The sequence below is a fragment of the Triticum aestivum genome, chromosome 5D (assembly GCF_018294505.1).
Source record: "Triticum aestivum cultivar Chinese Spring chromosome 5D, IWGSC CS RefSeq v2.1, whole genome shotgun sequence".
NCBI lineage: Eukaryota > Viridiplantae > Streptophyta > Magnoliopsida > Poales > Poaceae > Triticum > Triticum aestivum.
The window spans coordinates 483662462-483676767 of record NC_057808.1 but is presented as its reverse complement, the minus strand read 5'-3'; the positions used below and the strand labels follow the sequence as shown (position 1 = coordinate 483676767).

The 14306-nt window shown below is 43.2% G+C and overlaps 1 protein-coding gene across 1 annotated transcript; it reads left to right on the top strand.

Annotated features, from left to right (window-relative positions):
* Positions 1–4303: 4303 nt before the first annotated feature.
* On the top strand, positions 4304–9350 carry LOC123123011 (probable CoA ligase CCL6). The gene is made up of 19 exons (XM_044543407.1): positions 4304–4607; positions 4768–4831; positions 4927–5016; positions 5119–5175; positions 5278–5326; positions 5697–5773; positions 6015–6054; positions 6133–6227; positions 6304–6468; positions 6760–6870; positions 6955–7042; positions 7130–7196; positions 7360–7435; positions 7522–7639; positions 7878–8123; positions 8219–8358; positions 8465–8647; positions 8739–8858; positions 8936–9350. Exons 1-19 carry the CDS (start codon positions 4456–4458, stop codon positions 8984–8986), a joined length of 1989 nt encoding a protein of 662 aa, XP_044399342.1. The 5' UTR covers positions 4304–4455; the 3' UTR covers positions 8987–9350.
* Positions 9351–14306: the final 4956 nt, after the last annotated feature.

Genomic DNA, 14306 nt, shown 5'->3' with positions numbered 1-14306 from the left:
GTCTGGGATTGGTACTAGTAGGTTGCTAGTAGTGTTGATTACTCCTTGTAGTTGATGCTAGTTGGTTTATTTGGTGGAAGATCATATGTTCAGATCCTATATGCATATTAATACCCCTCTGATTATGAACATGAATATGCTTTGTGAGTAGTTACGTTTGTTCCTGAGGACATGGGAGAAGTCTTGCTATTAGTAGTCATGTGAATTTGGTATTCGTTTGATATTTTGATGAGATGTATGTTGTCTATCCTCTAGTGGTGTTATGTGAACGTCGACTGCATAACACTTCACCATTATTTGGCCTAGAGGAAGGCATTGGGAAGTAATAAGTAGATGATGGGTTGCTAGAGTGACAAAAGCTTAAACCCTAGTTTATGCGTTGCTTCGTAAGGGGCTGATTTGGATCCATATGTTTCATGTTATGGTTAGGTTTACCTTAATACTTTGTTGTAGTTGTGGATGCTTGCAATAGAGGTTAATCATAAGTGGGATGCTTGTTCAAGTAAGAACAGCACCCAAGCACCGGTCCACCCACATATCAAATTATCAAAGTACCGAACGCGAATCATATTAATGTGATGAAAACTAGCATGACGATAATTCCCATGTGTCCTCGGGAGCGCTTTTCTCTATATAAGAGTTTGTCCAGGCTTGTCCTTTGCTACAAAAAGGATTGGGCCATCTTGCTGCACTTTATTTACTTTTGTTACTTGTTGCTCATTACAAATTATCCTATCACAAAACTATCTGTTACCACTTATTTCAGTACTTGCAGAGAATACCTTGCTGAGAACCGCTTATCATTTCCTTCTGCTCCTCGTTGGGTTCGACACTCTTACTTATCGAAAGGACTACGATAGATCCCCTATACTTGTGGGTCATCAGATCATACCTTAGTACTCTTTAGGTGTTAATCACATAGCGATGTGAACTAGATTACTGACTATATTAAACCCTTTGGGTGTTGGTCACATATCGATGTGAACTATGGGTGTTAACCACATAAAGATGTGAACTATTGATGTTAAATCACATGGCGATGTGAACTAGATTATTGACTCTAGTGCAAGTGGGAGACTGAAGGAAATATGCCCTAGAGGCAATAATAAAGTTATTATTTATTTCCTTATATCATGATAAATGTTTATTATTCATGCTAGAATTGTATTAACCGGAAACATAATACTTGTGTGAATACATAGACAAACAGAGTGTCACTAGTATGCCTCATTGCCTCTACTTGACTAGCTCGTTGATCAAAGATGGTTATGTTTCCTAGCCATTGACATGAGTTGTCATTTGATTAACGGGATCACATCATTAGGAGAATGATGTGATTGACTTGACCCATTCCGTTAGCTTAGCACTCGATCGTTTAGTATTCTGCTATTGCTTTCTTCATGACTTATACATGTTCCTGTGACTATGAGATTATGCAACTCCCGTTTACCGGAGGAACACTTTGTGTGCTACCAAACGTCAAACGTAACTGGGTGATTATAAAGGTGCTCTACAGGTGTCTCCAAAGGTACTTGTTGGGTTGGCGTATTTCGAGATTAGGATTTTTCACTCCGATTGTCGGAGAGGTATCTCTGGGCCCACTCGGTAATGCACATCACTATAAGCCTTGCAAGCATTGCAACTAATGAGTTAGTTGCGGGATGATGTATTACGGAACGAGTAAAGAGACTTGCCGGTAACGAGATTGAACTAGGTATTGAGATACCGACGATCGAATCTCGGGCAAGTAACATACCGATGACAAAGGGAACAACGTATGTTGTTATGCGGTCTGACCGATAAAGATCTTCGTAGAATATGTAGGAGCCAATATGGGCATCCAGGTCCCGCTATTGGTTATTGACCAGAGAGGTGTCTCGGTCATGTCTACATAGTTCTCGAACCCGTAGGGTCCGCACGCTTAACGTTCGTTGACGATATAGTACTATGAGTTATGTATGTTGGTGACCGAATGTTGTTCAGAGTTTTGGATGAGATCACAGATATGACGAGGAACTCCGGAATGGTCCGAAAGTAAAGATTGATATGTGGATAGTAGTGTTTGATCTCCGGAAAGGTTCCGGAATCCATCGGAAGGGGTTCCGGATGTTTCCCGAAATGTTTGGGCACGAGAACACTTTATCTGGGCCAAAAGGGGAAAGCCCACGAGGTTTTTGGAAAGCGCAAAAGGAAGTTTTGCGGAGTCCAGGGGCCAGACGCCAGGGTCCCTGGCGTCTAGGTCCAGACGCCGGGAACCCTGGCGTCTGGCCCTGGAGTCCGAGAAGGACTCTTGCCTTTCGGGTGAAACCGACTTTTTGGAAGCTTTTACTCCAAATTTCGACCCCAAGGCTCAACATATAAATAGAGGGGTAGGGGCGTAGGGCTAGCACCCAAGACACATCAAGAAACACCAAGCCGTGTGCCGGCAACCCGTCCCCTCTAGTTTATCCTCCGTCATAGTTTTCGTAGTGCTTAGGCGAAGCCCTGCGGAGATTGTTCTTCACCAACACCGTCACCACGCCGTCGTGCTGCCGGAACTCATCTACTACTTTGCCCCTCTTGCTGGATCGAGAAGGCGAGGACGTCATCGAGCTGAACGTGTGCAGAACTCGGAGGTGCCGTGCGTTCGGTACTTGGATCGGTCGGATCGTGAAGACGTACGACTACATCAACCGCGTTGATAAACGCTTCCGCTTACGGTCTACGAGGGTACGTAAACAACACTCTCCCCTCTCGTTGCTATGCTCACCATGATCCTATGTGTGTGTAGGAAAATTTTGATATTACTACGTTTCCCAACAGCCCCCACCTTGGCCGCCTCCTCCTCTCTCCCACTAAGGCCCAATAAGGCCCATGACTCCCCGGGGAGTTCCGGTAATCCCCCGGTACTCCGGTAAATGCCTGAACTCACCCGGAACCATTCCGATGTCCAAACATAGCCTTCCAATATATCGATCTTTATGTCTCGACCATTTCGAGACTCCTCGTCATGTCCGTGACCACATCCGGGACTCCGAACAACCTTCGGTACATCAAAACACATAAACTCATAATACCGATCGTCATCGAACGTTAAGCGTGCGGACCCTATGGGTTCGAGAACTATGTAGACATGACCGAGACTCGTCTCTGGTCAATAACCAATAGCGGAACCTGGATGCTCATATTGGTTCCTACATTTTCTATGAAGATCTTTATCGGTCAAACCGCATAACAACATACGTTGTTCCCTTTGTCATCGGTATGTTACTTGCCCGAGATTCGATCGTCGGTATCCTCATACCTAGTTCAATCTCGTTACCGGCAAGTCTCTTTACTCGTTCCGTAATGCATCATCCCGCAACTAACTCATTAGTCACATTGCTTGCAAGGCTTGTAGTGATATGCATTACCGAGAGGGCCCAGAGATACCTCTCCGACAATCGGAGTGACAAATCCTAATCTCGATCTATGCCAACTCAACAAGTACCATCGAAGACACTTGTAGAGCAACTTTATAATCACCCAGTTACGTTGTGACGTTTGGTAGCACACAAAGTGTTCCTCCGGTATTCGGGAGTTACATAATCTCATAGTCATAGGAACATGTATAAGTCATGAAGAAAGCAATAGCAATATACTAAACGATCGTATGCTAAGCTAATGGAATGGGTCAAGTCAATCACATCATTCTCTAATGATGTGATCCCGTTAATCAAATGATAATTCATGTCAATGGCTAGGAAACTTAATCATCTTTGATTCAACGAGCTAGTCAAGTAGAGGCATACTAGTGACACTCTGTTTGTCTATGTATTCACACATGTACTAAGTTTTCGGTTAATACAATTCTAGCATGAATAATAAACATTTATCATGTTATAAGAAAATATAAATAACAACTTTATTATTGCCACTAGGGCATTTTTCCTTCGTATAGGAGAAAGAAGACTTCGGATCCCTAAAAAATCTGAATGTATTTCTGTTTAGGTAAGCGTGTGTTTTAAGAGTTTGTATTACTTAATATATGGCCTTTAGCCTTTTTGTACAAAAAAACATCACAAAGCGGTTGAAAGATTGAACAAGAAAAATAAAATTGTAAAACGGTACTCTCTTCGTCTAAAAAAGTTTGTTCCTCAAATAGATGTATCTAATACCAAATTTGGGACAACCTTGAGACAAGCGTTTTTGGACGGAGTGAGTAATATCCAGTGACACCTTCGAATCATCCCCAATTTATATGCAACTGCAGCCAACCCACACGTAGACACGCACCAACAGCACCAGAATAGGAACACAAGCTTTAAATTGCCCACCAACCTTCGCCACCACCATAACTGCCACACATCTGAGCACCACGCCCTCACTGACTGACTCAAGCTACAAGCTCAGCAAGCTCAAGGAGAAAGCATATCTGCATCTGACGGCACCAAGCCCCGTCCGGCCGTCCATTGCTAGCTGGAGAGGAAAGGTTCGATGGACAAGACGGCGTACACCGTGAAGGTGGGCGAGGCGACGCCGGCCGCCGGCGGCAGGCCGGCGGCCGGGCCGGTCTACCGGAGCATCTACGCCAAGGACGGCCTCATGCGGCTTCCGCAGGAAATCCATTCCCCATGGGACTTCTTCAGGTTCGTTCATGGGTCCTGGCAGCATGCTGGTTTCTTTACACTCCATTCCTAAGCATTCTGTCATCACATATAGGAAATTTCAGTTATCCGAGGGTTGCAAGTGTTGAAATTTCAGAGTTTTTTCTTCAATTTTTTCCCCTTTCTGTTTCTGTTCCTGCAGTGGAGCAGTCAAGAAGTATCCCAAGAACAGAATGCTCGGACGGCGCCAGGTTTCTGATGGCAAGGTAAAGCAAAGTAGTTCGATATGATGGGCAAAATGGTACTTTTTGTACAAAATGATTTTAATCTGGGAGGATGCAAAATTTGGTGTGAAATTCAGGCTGGTGACTATGTGTGGCAAACGTATGAACAAGTGTACCAGAAGGTTATCCAGATTGGAGCAGCTATCAGAGGCTTCGGCGTTAAGCCGGTGAGTCAAAAATGTTGCTCTGTCTTTAAACGCCGAGAATTTCTTTCGATCTTGGAATCCGTAGCAGAATGTTTGTTAGACATTGTTGATTTCTGTTGATAGGGGGCTCACTGTGCCATATATGGATCCAACTGCCCAGAATGGGTCATGGCCATGCAGGTGAGAATTCATGATATTCATTTGTTTTAAAAAGGAATAGTTCAGGAACTTTTTGTGAGCTGATGTGAGATTTTCACTTTGACTGTACTGTTTGTTCTGCAGGCTTGCAACAGCCAAGGAATTTGTTATGTACCACTGTATGACACCCTCGGTAGGTTCGCGATGCTTGCTCATACACACTAACACACAAACCTCTATGTGTTCAAGAATAACACTTTTTATTTGAAAGAATAACAAGTTGTCTGACCGAGTTAGCAAGGCACAATATCAGTGTAAATTTTGTTCCAAACAATGATAATTTACATTAGTCCATGAATGGAAGTCTGGATTCTTAACCATGTTTTCCTTTGCACCTTGCAATGTTGTATTCATCTTGGACCATGAATGGAAGATCTGAGCCATTGATTTGATTAAGTAGTGGTCTGATTAACTCTTACCTTCTTACCTCCCATGTGAAAAGAGGGGGTAAGAGGGAGCATGTTAAAATTACTCTTGACTGGATAAGTTGCAACACAATGCAGGACAAAATGCAGTTGAATTCATCTTGGACCATGCTGAGATCTCCATAGCCTTTATGCAGGAGAGCAAGATAAAATCAGTAAGCAAAACCATATACCTTAAACGAATATGAGCATTACCTTAACTATAAAAAATATTGTTGTCATCTATGTTAGCATGTCTCCAGTTAATTCTATATATGTTTCTACAAAGTTGATTAATAGGAACTTAGATACAATAAAGCTATCCCTGAACATGTAGAAATCGATGCACTAAGCTTGACATTAGTTGTGAAGATCACAGCTACACATCTAACAAGTCCCTGAATTGCAATTTTTCAGATTGCCTCCATACTCCCAAAGTGCACAGCACACATCAAAGGTTAGCTACCTGGAGTCCGGACATCAACTATTCCCAATTTTATGTGATTAATGTCTTAATTTATATGTGAAACCTCAGCCATTGTTAGTTTTGGAGATGTGCCAATTGAGCTGAAAAGGGAAGTTGAACAATTAGGAGTATCTTGCTTTTCCTGGGAAGAATTTTCTACAATGGTTAGTGTGAATTCCTATTAAACTACTCCATTACAAGATCGTAAATGGTCTGACCCATAAAATTCTCTTTTAACAGGGAGAAGACATTCAAGAACTTCCTAAGAAACAAAAGGACGACATTTGTACAATCATGTACACCAGTGGAACAACAGGGGAGCCAAAGGGTGTGATAATCACGAACAGGGCTATCGTAGCTGGGGTTACGACCACAGAGCACCTCCTCCAATTGACAGATAAAGTGGTAAACCTTTATTTACATGCGTCAAAACTAGAATTTCAGTGGGGCTTTTCCCTGTACAGGTCTCCCTTTTTCTTTTCGCAAAAGGTTTACACAAAAGATCAGCAATCGAGCATGAATGTGTTCTTATTTTTAAATAGTTCGTAAGTTGTTTTTCACAAAAATATTTTAATCAAAAAATAGTGAAAAATGGTCATGGTTTGTTCATCGTTGATTTAGAGCTTTGTTTTCCTGTCATGTTAACCTGATAAATATTAGTGTTTAATGATAACCTAAATCAAAATATGTTTGCAGGTGGATGAATATGATTCATACTTTTCCTATCTTCCATTAGCTCACATTTTCGATCAAGTAATCGGGAATTACTGCATCTCCAAAGGGGCTTCCATTGGATTCTGGCAAGGGGTATGGAGCTATATCTTGCAAGCAAAAAACATTATGTCACTTGTCTGTAACTTCATCATCTAAGAGGCAAAACTTTCTTAATAGGACATTAGGTACCTGATGGAGGATGTGCAAGTGATGAAACCAACAATATTCTGTGGTGTTCCTCGCGTTTATGATCGTATATACACAGGTATAATGCAAACCTCCATAGTTGTTGTTCCAAAATTCCCACCGTATTGTGTTCTTCGTCATAATTGGGGAATCTTGTGAACTGAAGGTATCAACCAAAAAATTCAGTCTGGAGGGCTAATAGCCAAGCACCTTTTTCAGTATGCTTACAACTAGTAAGTATTTTCAACAACATTAAATAAACACCTATTATTTAATCTCTTTTTCAGTATATGCTTACAACTCGTAAGTATTTCAACAAGGTTAAATAAGCATCTAATTTTTAGTCCCTTTCATGTTTTGAGTTTAAACATAATTAACCCATCAAGTTGTCATCAGCAAACTTGGCAACTTAATGAACGGATTCAAACAGCATGAAGCATCGCCATTTTTTGACAAAATAGTCTTCAGCAAAGTACGTAAAATATTTGAAGTTCCCATGTTTCTTTATTTTTACTCCATTGGTATATATTTAAGATTCTTTTATCATTGATGTTACAGATAAAGGAAGGGCTTGGAGGACGCATACGTCTCATGCTATCAGGCGCGGCACCTTTGCCAAGACACATTGAAGAGTTCATGCGAGTTACCAGCTGCAGTGTCCTCGCACAAGGATATGGTGAGGCGCTTAGAATTCTTATGACAACTCTGCTTATCATAACCATATTAGCAAGTTTGTCCTTGGTTCTTTGGTAGTTAACTTGTTATGGACTACGATGATGTGAAATCAATATCAGTAATTTTATCTTAAATTATTTACATAACTCTAGTTACTACTAGTGTCCTAGAAGTCTAGTTACTTCTGATGCCGTCATGCCGAGGAATGATAAATTGTTAACCGTGCAATTGGTATGCAGGGCTCACTGAGAGCTGCTCCGGATGCTTTACATCGATCGCCAATGTTATTTCGATGATTGGGACGGTTGGCCCTCCCGTGACAGCAGTCGAGGCACGGTTGGAGTCTGTTCCTGAAATGGGTTACGACGCGCTCTCCAGTGCGCCGCGAGGCGAGATCTGCTTGAGGGGACACACCTTGTTCTCTGGGTACTACAAGCGCCCTGACCTCACAAAGGAAGTGTTCTCAGATGGTTGGTTCCATACAGGTGCAGCCCCTTCTCTTCCATTCCTAGGTGTACCGTACAACACATGAATGAACATATGGTCCCTAACAAAATTTGCAACCAATTTATGTTCGAAGGCGATATCGGGGAGTGGCAACCGGATGGCACGATGAAGATCATCGACAGAAAGAAGAACATCTTCAAGCTGTCCCAGGGGGAATATGTAGCAGTGGAGGTCCTGGAAAGCGCATACGCGCAGTCTCAACTTGTTGCATCGGTACGATAAGCAAAAACGGAAAGAATAAATAAATAAAATTGCAGTGCGTCAGATTCATGGTTTTGTTCAGATGTAACTGACCAAGAGTCTCTCCTCTTTGAACAAGGTTTGGGTCTACGGGAACAGCTTCGAGTCCTTCCTTGTTGCTGTGGTTGTCCCTGAGAAGCAAGCCATTGAGGACTGGGCTGCACTTAACAGCAAGTCTGGTGACTACGCTGAGTTGTGCAGTGATCCGAAGGCAAGGAGGTACATCCAGGATGAGCTGAATCAAACCGGCAAGAAACTCGGGGTACGTCGTCGATACACGGATAAATTTAGCAAGCTATGATCTGCCCTTTTTTTTCCCCATCATAAGCTACGATCTCATACCATGCATGCAGTTGAGAGGATTTGAGATGCTGAGGGCCGTGCACCTGGAGCCAGTGCCATTCAGCATCGACAAGGACCTGATCACCCCAACTTTCAAGCTCAAGAGGCCCCAGCTGCTCAAATATTACAAGGTTAGAGAGAATAAACTTGATCATGCTCGTTTCAGTTAGTGGTTTTTGCTCACAGGAAGAACAAAATTATGCCGCAGAATCGCGTTGATCAGCTGTACAAGGATGCCAAGATGGGAACTGCACAATGAATAATGATGGTTAAACATCAGCAAGTGGATATGAGCTTTCTGAATGTTTCCTCAAGAGTCAAAACTAGTGTGATACTATGATGTTGCAACGGTAAGTAAGTTGGCTACGGCTCGAGGCGGTGACACTTTGTACCACTACTACTGCATTCAAGACCCGGATCCAGCATAGATCTGCATTCAAAAGATACATGTCAAAATAAAAATGTATTTGCACATAATGTGCTACCATTTTTTTTCTCGAGCAAACATATTGTGCTAGTTAGAGCCGGTAAAATTATCTTAGCTTGTAATCCTTATTACAAACAAGATTAATGGATAACTTTGATATATAAACCACTACAAAGTTACCGGTTTTGAGAAATGACATTACTATTCTCAGATTTCGAAATATGGTCGCGTGGTATAAAAGTACCATTCACAAAATGTACGTGACATTGGAAGAAATATTCACGAGTTTAAAGAAAATGTTTGTGTCATTTAAAAAAAATTAATATATACAATGTAAAGAAAACCGGGTAGTTAAAAAAATGTTTCATGCCAATAAAAAATGTTCAACGTGTATCTGAAAATGTTTTAAACGAGCACTTCAAATATATACATCATGTGTTTTAAAAATGTCCTGTATCAAAAAAGTTCGACATGTATACTAAAAATGTACAATATGTATTGGAAAAAGTAGAAATGTGTTGAAAAAACAAAAGGAAAAGAAACAAAACCATTGAAGAAACGCATATAGAAACAAAAAAAATGAAGAAAACAGATGAAAAAACGAAGAAGAAATAAGAGGGAAAAAGGGAAAATTTGAGACAGAGGTGCTACTGTATTGGGACTGCCCACTCCCTCATGCCAGGAGGCGTGAGTTAGGTCTCGCAATGGGCGAGAAATAGCTCTGGCGTCGTTTTTTTTCAAAAAGGAGAAGTATAGCTTTTGCAGTGTGGAAGATAACTGTGTGTTTTTCGGCGAAACTAAAACAACGTCAGTTATTTCCGAATAGAGGAGTATTTCTTACATATATCTAGACCAGCACTAACTGAATACTCTTGACAAAAAAACTTACTAAATACAAATACTAAGAATCAGGGGCGGAGCCAGGATTTGAGTATAGGAGGGGCCAAGTCAAGTATAGCTAAAGAAGTATCCAATGCAAAAAATAACCTTATAGAAAAGATTCGCTTCAGCAATAGTATTAGTTTAAATTTACCTTTAAGATTAAGTTTCTCTTCAGTTGTTGAACTGCAATCTTGAATTAGTTTTTTTTACGGATAAAATTTTAACATAGGTAAAATTTGCATCACAGATAGGAACATGTACAAGATAATTTGCATCACAATCATGATAATTTCTATGACAACCAATAGATAGGAACTCTTCATAAAATCACAGCGTCACAAGTCACACAACCAGAACAACAAATCAGATCGGGTCGCACAAGTTCGACACTGATACAATGAGAATTTAGAGCTGGAAAGTATAGTAGATAGTGTTAAACCTTGGCTAGTTCGTTGATTATTGGAGCCGGAAGAATTGCCAAGTGGAGCAGGATGCTGCGTCGCGCCGCCGCCCTACGAATCAGATCGGGTCAAGGAGAGCAGAGGCGATTGGTAGCAAGGGCACAGAACGGCGGCGACTAATTTTATGCGCATTAATCGCCCGTACGAGCTAATTACGGGAGAACACAGCGCACAGGCCAGGAGATTAGAGCCAATCGCCCAATCTGGCCACTATTGGGCTCCATATGAGATCGTTAAGCTGCCAGGCCCCTGCTGGGCCTCCTGTCTCCGCCACTGCTAAGAATAATATATTTCACAAAAAAAACACTAACCACTAAAAAAAACACTATGAGTAATGATTCCATTCCATAAGTCAAGATTGCACAAAATGTGTATTGGAGTCATAGGAGCTGCTGGTAATCCGGCATTAGCGCATCTACGGCCGGACTTGGCAAATTCGGCCCCTCAAACGCCTGCGGACGCGTCAGGGCATGCCTGCAGGTGCATCCGGACGGGCCCTCATATTTCCTTTCGTGCATTCATATATCTTAAATCCGGACTCTCAAATCCATGCAAATACATGCACGTCGATCATGCAACACAATGTCACACGTAAATAGCAATTGTTGGTATCAAGCATAAATAGCGTTTACATAAAATTTATTTAAAGTGTCAAACTCAAGCATTGCCTCCTTGGTTCCCATTGTAGATCCACATGTGCTCCACAAGATCATTGAGTAGCTGCGTGTGCACCTGCTGATTTCGAAGATTCTGATGCATCTGCAGAAAGTTCATAAGCTGAGACGCATCTTGATCTTTCGGGATTTCAACTTTTCTCCGGGTGCATCGAAATCATGGGTTTGGGCTACACCATCACCCTCATCCTTGATAATCATATTGTGCAGAATAACACAACATGTCATCAGCTGTCATAAAGTTTCTGATTCCCACATTGTTGCAGCGCTCCGCACAATTCCCCAACGAGCTTGAAGCACACCAAATGCCCTCTCCACGTCCTTCCTAGCCGCTTCCTGCATTGTTGCAAAGAGGCTCTGTTTATTGCTATGCGGCTCGGATATGGTCTTCACAAACGCCGCCCACTGAGGATAGATACCATTGGCAAGATAGTACCCCATGTTGTAGTCCCGGCCGTTGATGGTGTAATTGCACGGCAGTGATTCCCCATTGCAAAGCCTCCTGAACACCAGAGATCGTTGAAGCACGTTGATGTCGTTGTGAGAACCGGGCATTCCAAAGAAAGCATGCCAAATCCATAAGTCATGTGATGCCACCGCTTCTAGTATGATGGTGGTTTCTCTGGTGTGACCTTGATACATTCCCCGCAGACCATTAGGGCGGTTTTTCCATTGGCAATGCATGCAATCAATTGATCCAAGCATTCCTGGAAACCCCCTTGCCTCTCCAATAGCCAACAACTTCTCTGTGCCCAGCGTATTTGGTTCTCTGAGATACTCCGGTCCAAACACCTCAACCACGGCGCGAGCAAATTTGACAGTAGTCTTGAGGCACGTGCTCTCCCCCATCCTGACCATCTCTCCAACGGCATCTGCTGTTGGAGATCGTTGCAGAAATTAAAAAATTTCTACGCATCACCAAGAACAATCTATGGAGTCTTCTAGCAACGAGAGGGAAAAGAGTGCATCTACATACCCTTGTAGATCGCGAGCGGAAGCGTTCAAGTGAACGGGGTTGATGGAGTCGTACTCGTCGTGATCCAAATCACCGATGACCGAGTGCCGAACGGACGGCACCTCCGCGTTCAACACACGTACGGTTGGGGAAGACGTCTCCTTCTTGATCCAGCAAGGGGAGGGAGAGGTTGATGGAGATCCAGCAGCACGACGGCGTGGTGGTGGAAGCAGCGGGGATCTCGGCAGGGCTTCGCCAAGCTCAGCGAGAGGGAGAGGTGCCGCGGGAGGGAGAGGGAGGCGCCAGGGGCGTTGGCAAAGGTGGGGGATCTCGGCTGGTTTCTTGCCCTCCAAGTCCATTGGGGCGTTGGCAAAGGTGGGGGAAAGAAATCCCATCAATTCCCTTCCCCACCGATTGGTATCCCCCTTTTTAGGGATCTTGATCTTATCCCTTCGGGATATGATATTATTCCTTCTAAGGTGGGATCTTGGTGCGCCTTGACCAGGGGTGTGGGGCCTTGCCCCCACTACCCACGTTCATGTGGGTCCCCCCATGCAGGTGGGCCCCACTTCGGAACCTTCTAGAACCTTCCCGGTACAATACCGAAAAATCCCGAACATTTTCCGGTGGCCAAAATAGGACTTCCCATATATAAATCTTTACCCCCGGACCATTCCGGAACTCCTCGTGACGTCCGGGATCTCATCCGGGACTCCGAACAACTTTCGGTTAACCGCATACTAATATCTCTACAACTCTAGCGTCACCGAACCTTAAGTGTGTAGACCCTACGGGTTCGGGAGACATGCAGACATGACCGAGACGACTCTCCGGTCAATAACCAACAGCGGGATCTGGATACCCATGTTGGCTCCCACATGTTCCACGATGATCTCATCGGATGAACCACGATGTCGAGGATTCAATCAATTCCGTATACAATTCCCTTTGTCAATCGGTACGTTACTTGCCCGAGATTCGATCGTCGGTATCCCAATACCTTGTTCAATCTTGTTACCGGCAAGTCACTTTACTCGTACCGTAATGCATGATCCCGTGACCAAACACTTGGTCACATTGAGCTCATTATGATGATGCATTACCGAGTGGGCCCAGAGATACCTCTCCGTCATAAGGAGTGACAAATCCTAGTCTCGATTCGTGCCAACCCAACAGACACTTTCGGAGATACCCGTAGTGCACCTTTATAGCCACCCAGTTACGTTGTGACGTTTGGCACACCCAAAGCACTCCTATGGTATCCGGGAGTTGCACAATCTCATGGTCTAAGGAAATGATACTTGACATTTGGAAAAGATCTAGCAAACGAACTACGCGATCTGTGCTATGCTTAGGATTGGGTCTTGTCCATCAGATCATTCTCCTAATGATGTGATCCCGTTATCAATGACATCCAATGTCCATAGTCAGGAAACCATGACTATCTGTTGATCAACGAGCTAGTCAACTAGAGGCTCACTAGGGACATGTTGTGGTCTATGTATTCACACATGTATTACGATTTTCGGATAACACAATTATAGCATGAACAATAGACAATTATCATGAACAAGGAAATATAATAATAACCATTTTATTATTGCCTCTAGGGCATATTTCCAACAGTCTCCCACTTGCACTAGAGTCAATAATCTAGTTACATTGTGATGAATCGAACACCCATAGAGTTCTGGTGTTGATCATGTTTTGCTCTAGGGAGAGGTTTAGTCAACGGATCTGCTACATTCAGGTCCGTATGTACTTTACAAATATCTATGTCTCCATTTTGAACATTTTCACGAATGGAGTTGAAGCGACGCTTAATATGCCTGGTCTTCCTGTGAAACCTGGGCTCCTTGGCAAGGGCAATAGCTCCAGTGTTGTCACAGAAGAGAGTCATCGGGCCCGACGCATTGGGAATAACTCCTAGGTCGGTAATGAACTCCTTCACCCAGATTGCTTCTTGTGCTGCCTCTGAGGCCGCCATGTATTTCGCTTCACATGTAGATCCCGCCACAACGCTTTGCTTGCAACTGCACCAGCTTACTGCCCCACCATTCAAAATATACACGTATTCGGTTTGTGACTTAGAGTCATCCAGATCTGTGTCGAACCTAGCATCGACGTAACCCTTTACGACGAGCTCTTCGTCACCTCCATAAACGAGGAACATATCCTTA

What these genes read in the sequence shown, in the direction of transcription:
- LOC123123011 (XM_044543407.1), top strand. Translation starts at nt 4,456, where the DNA reads ATGGACAAGACGGCGTACACCGTGAAGGTGGGCGAGGCGACGCCGGCC. An exon ending in ACAAAATAGTCTTCAGCAAA is followed by an intron (nt 7,436 to 7,521) that starts GTACGTAAAATA and finishes TTGATGTTACAG; the next exon opens with ATAAAGGAAGGGCTTGGAGG. An exon ending in TGTCCTCGCACAAGGATATG is followed by an intron (nt 7,640 to 7,877) that starts GTGAGGCGCTTA and finishes ATTGGTATGCAG; the next exon opens with GGCTCACTGAGAGCTGCTCC.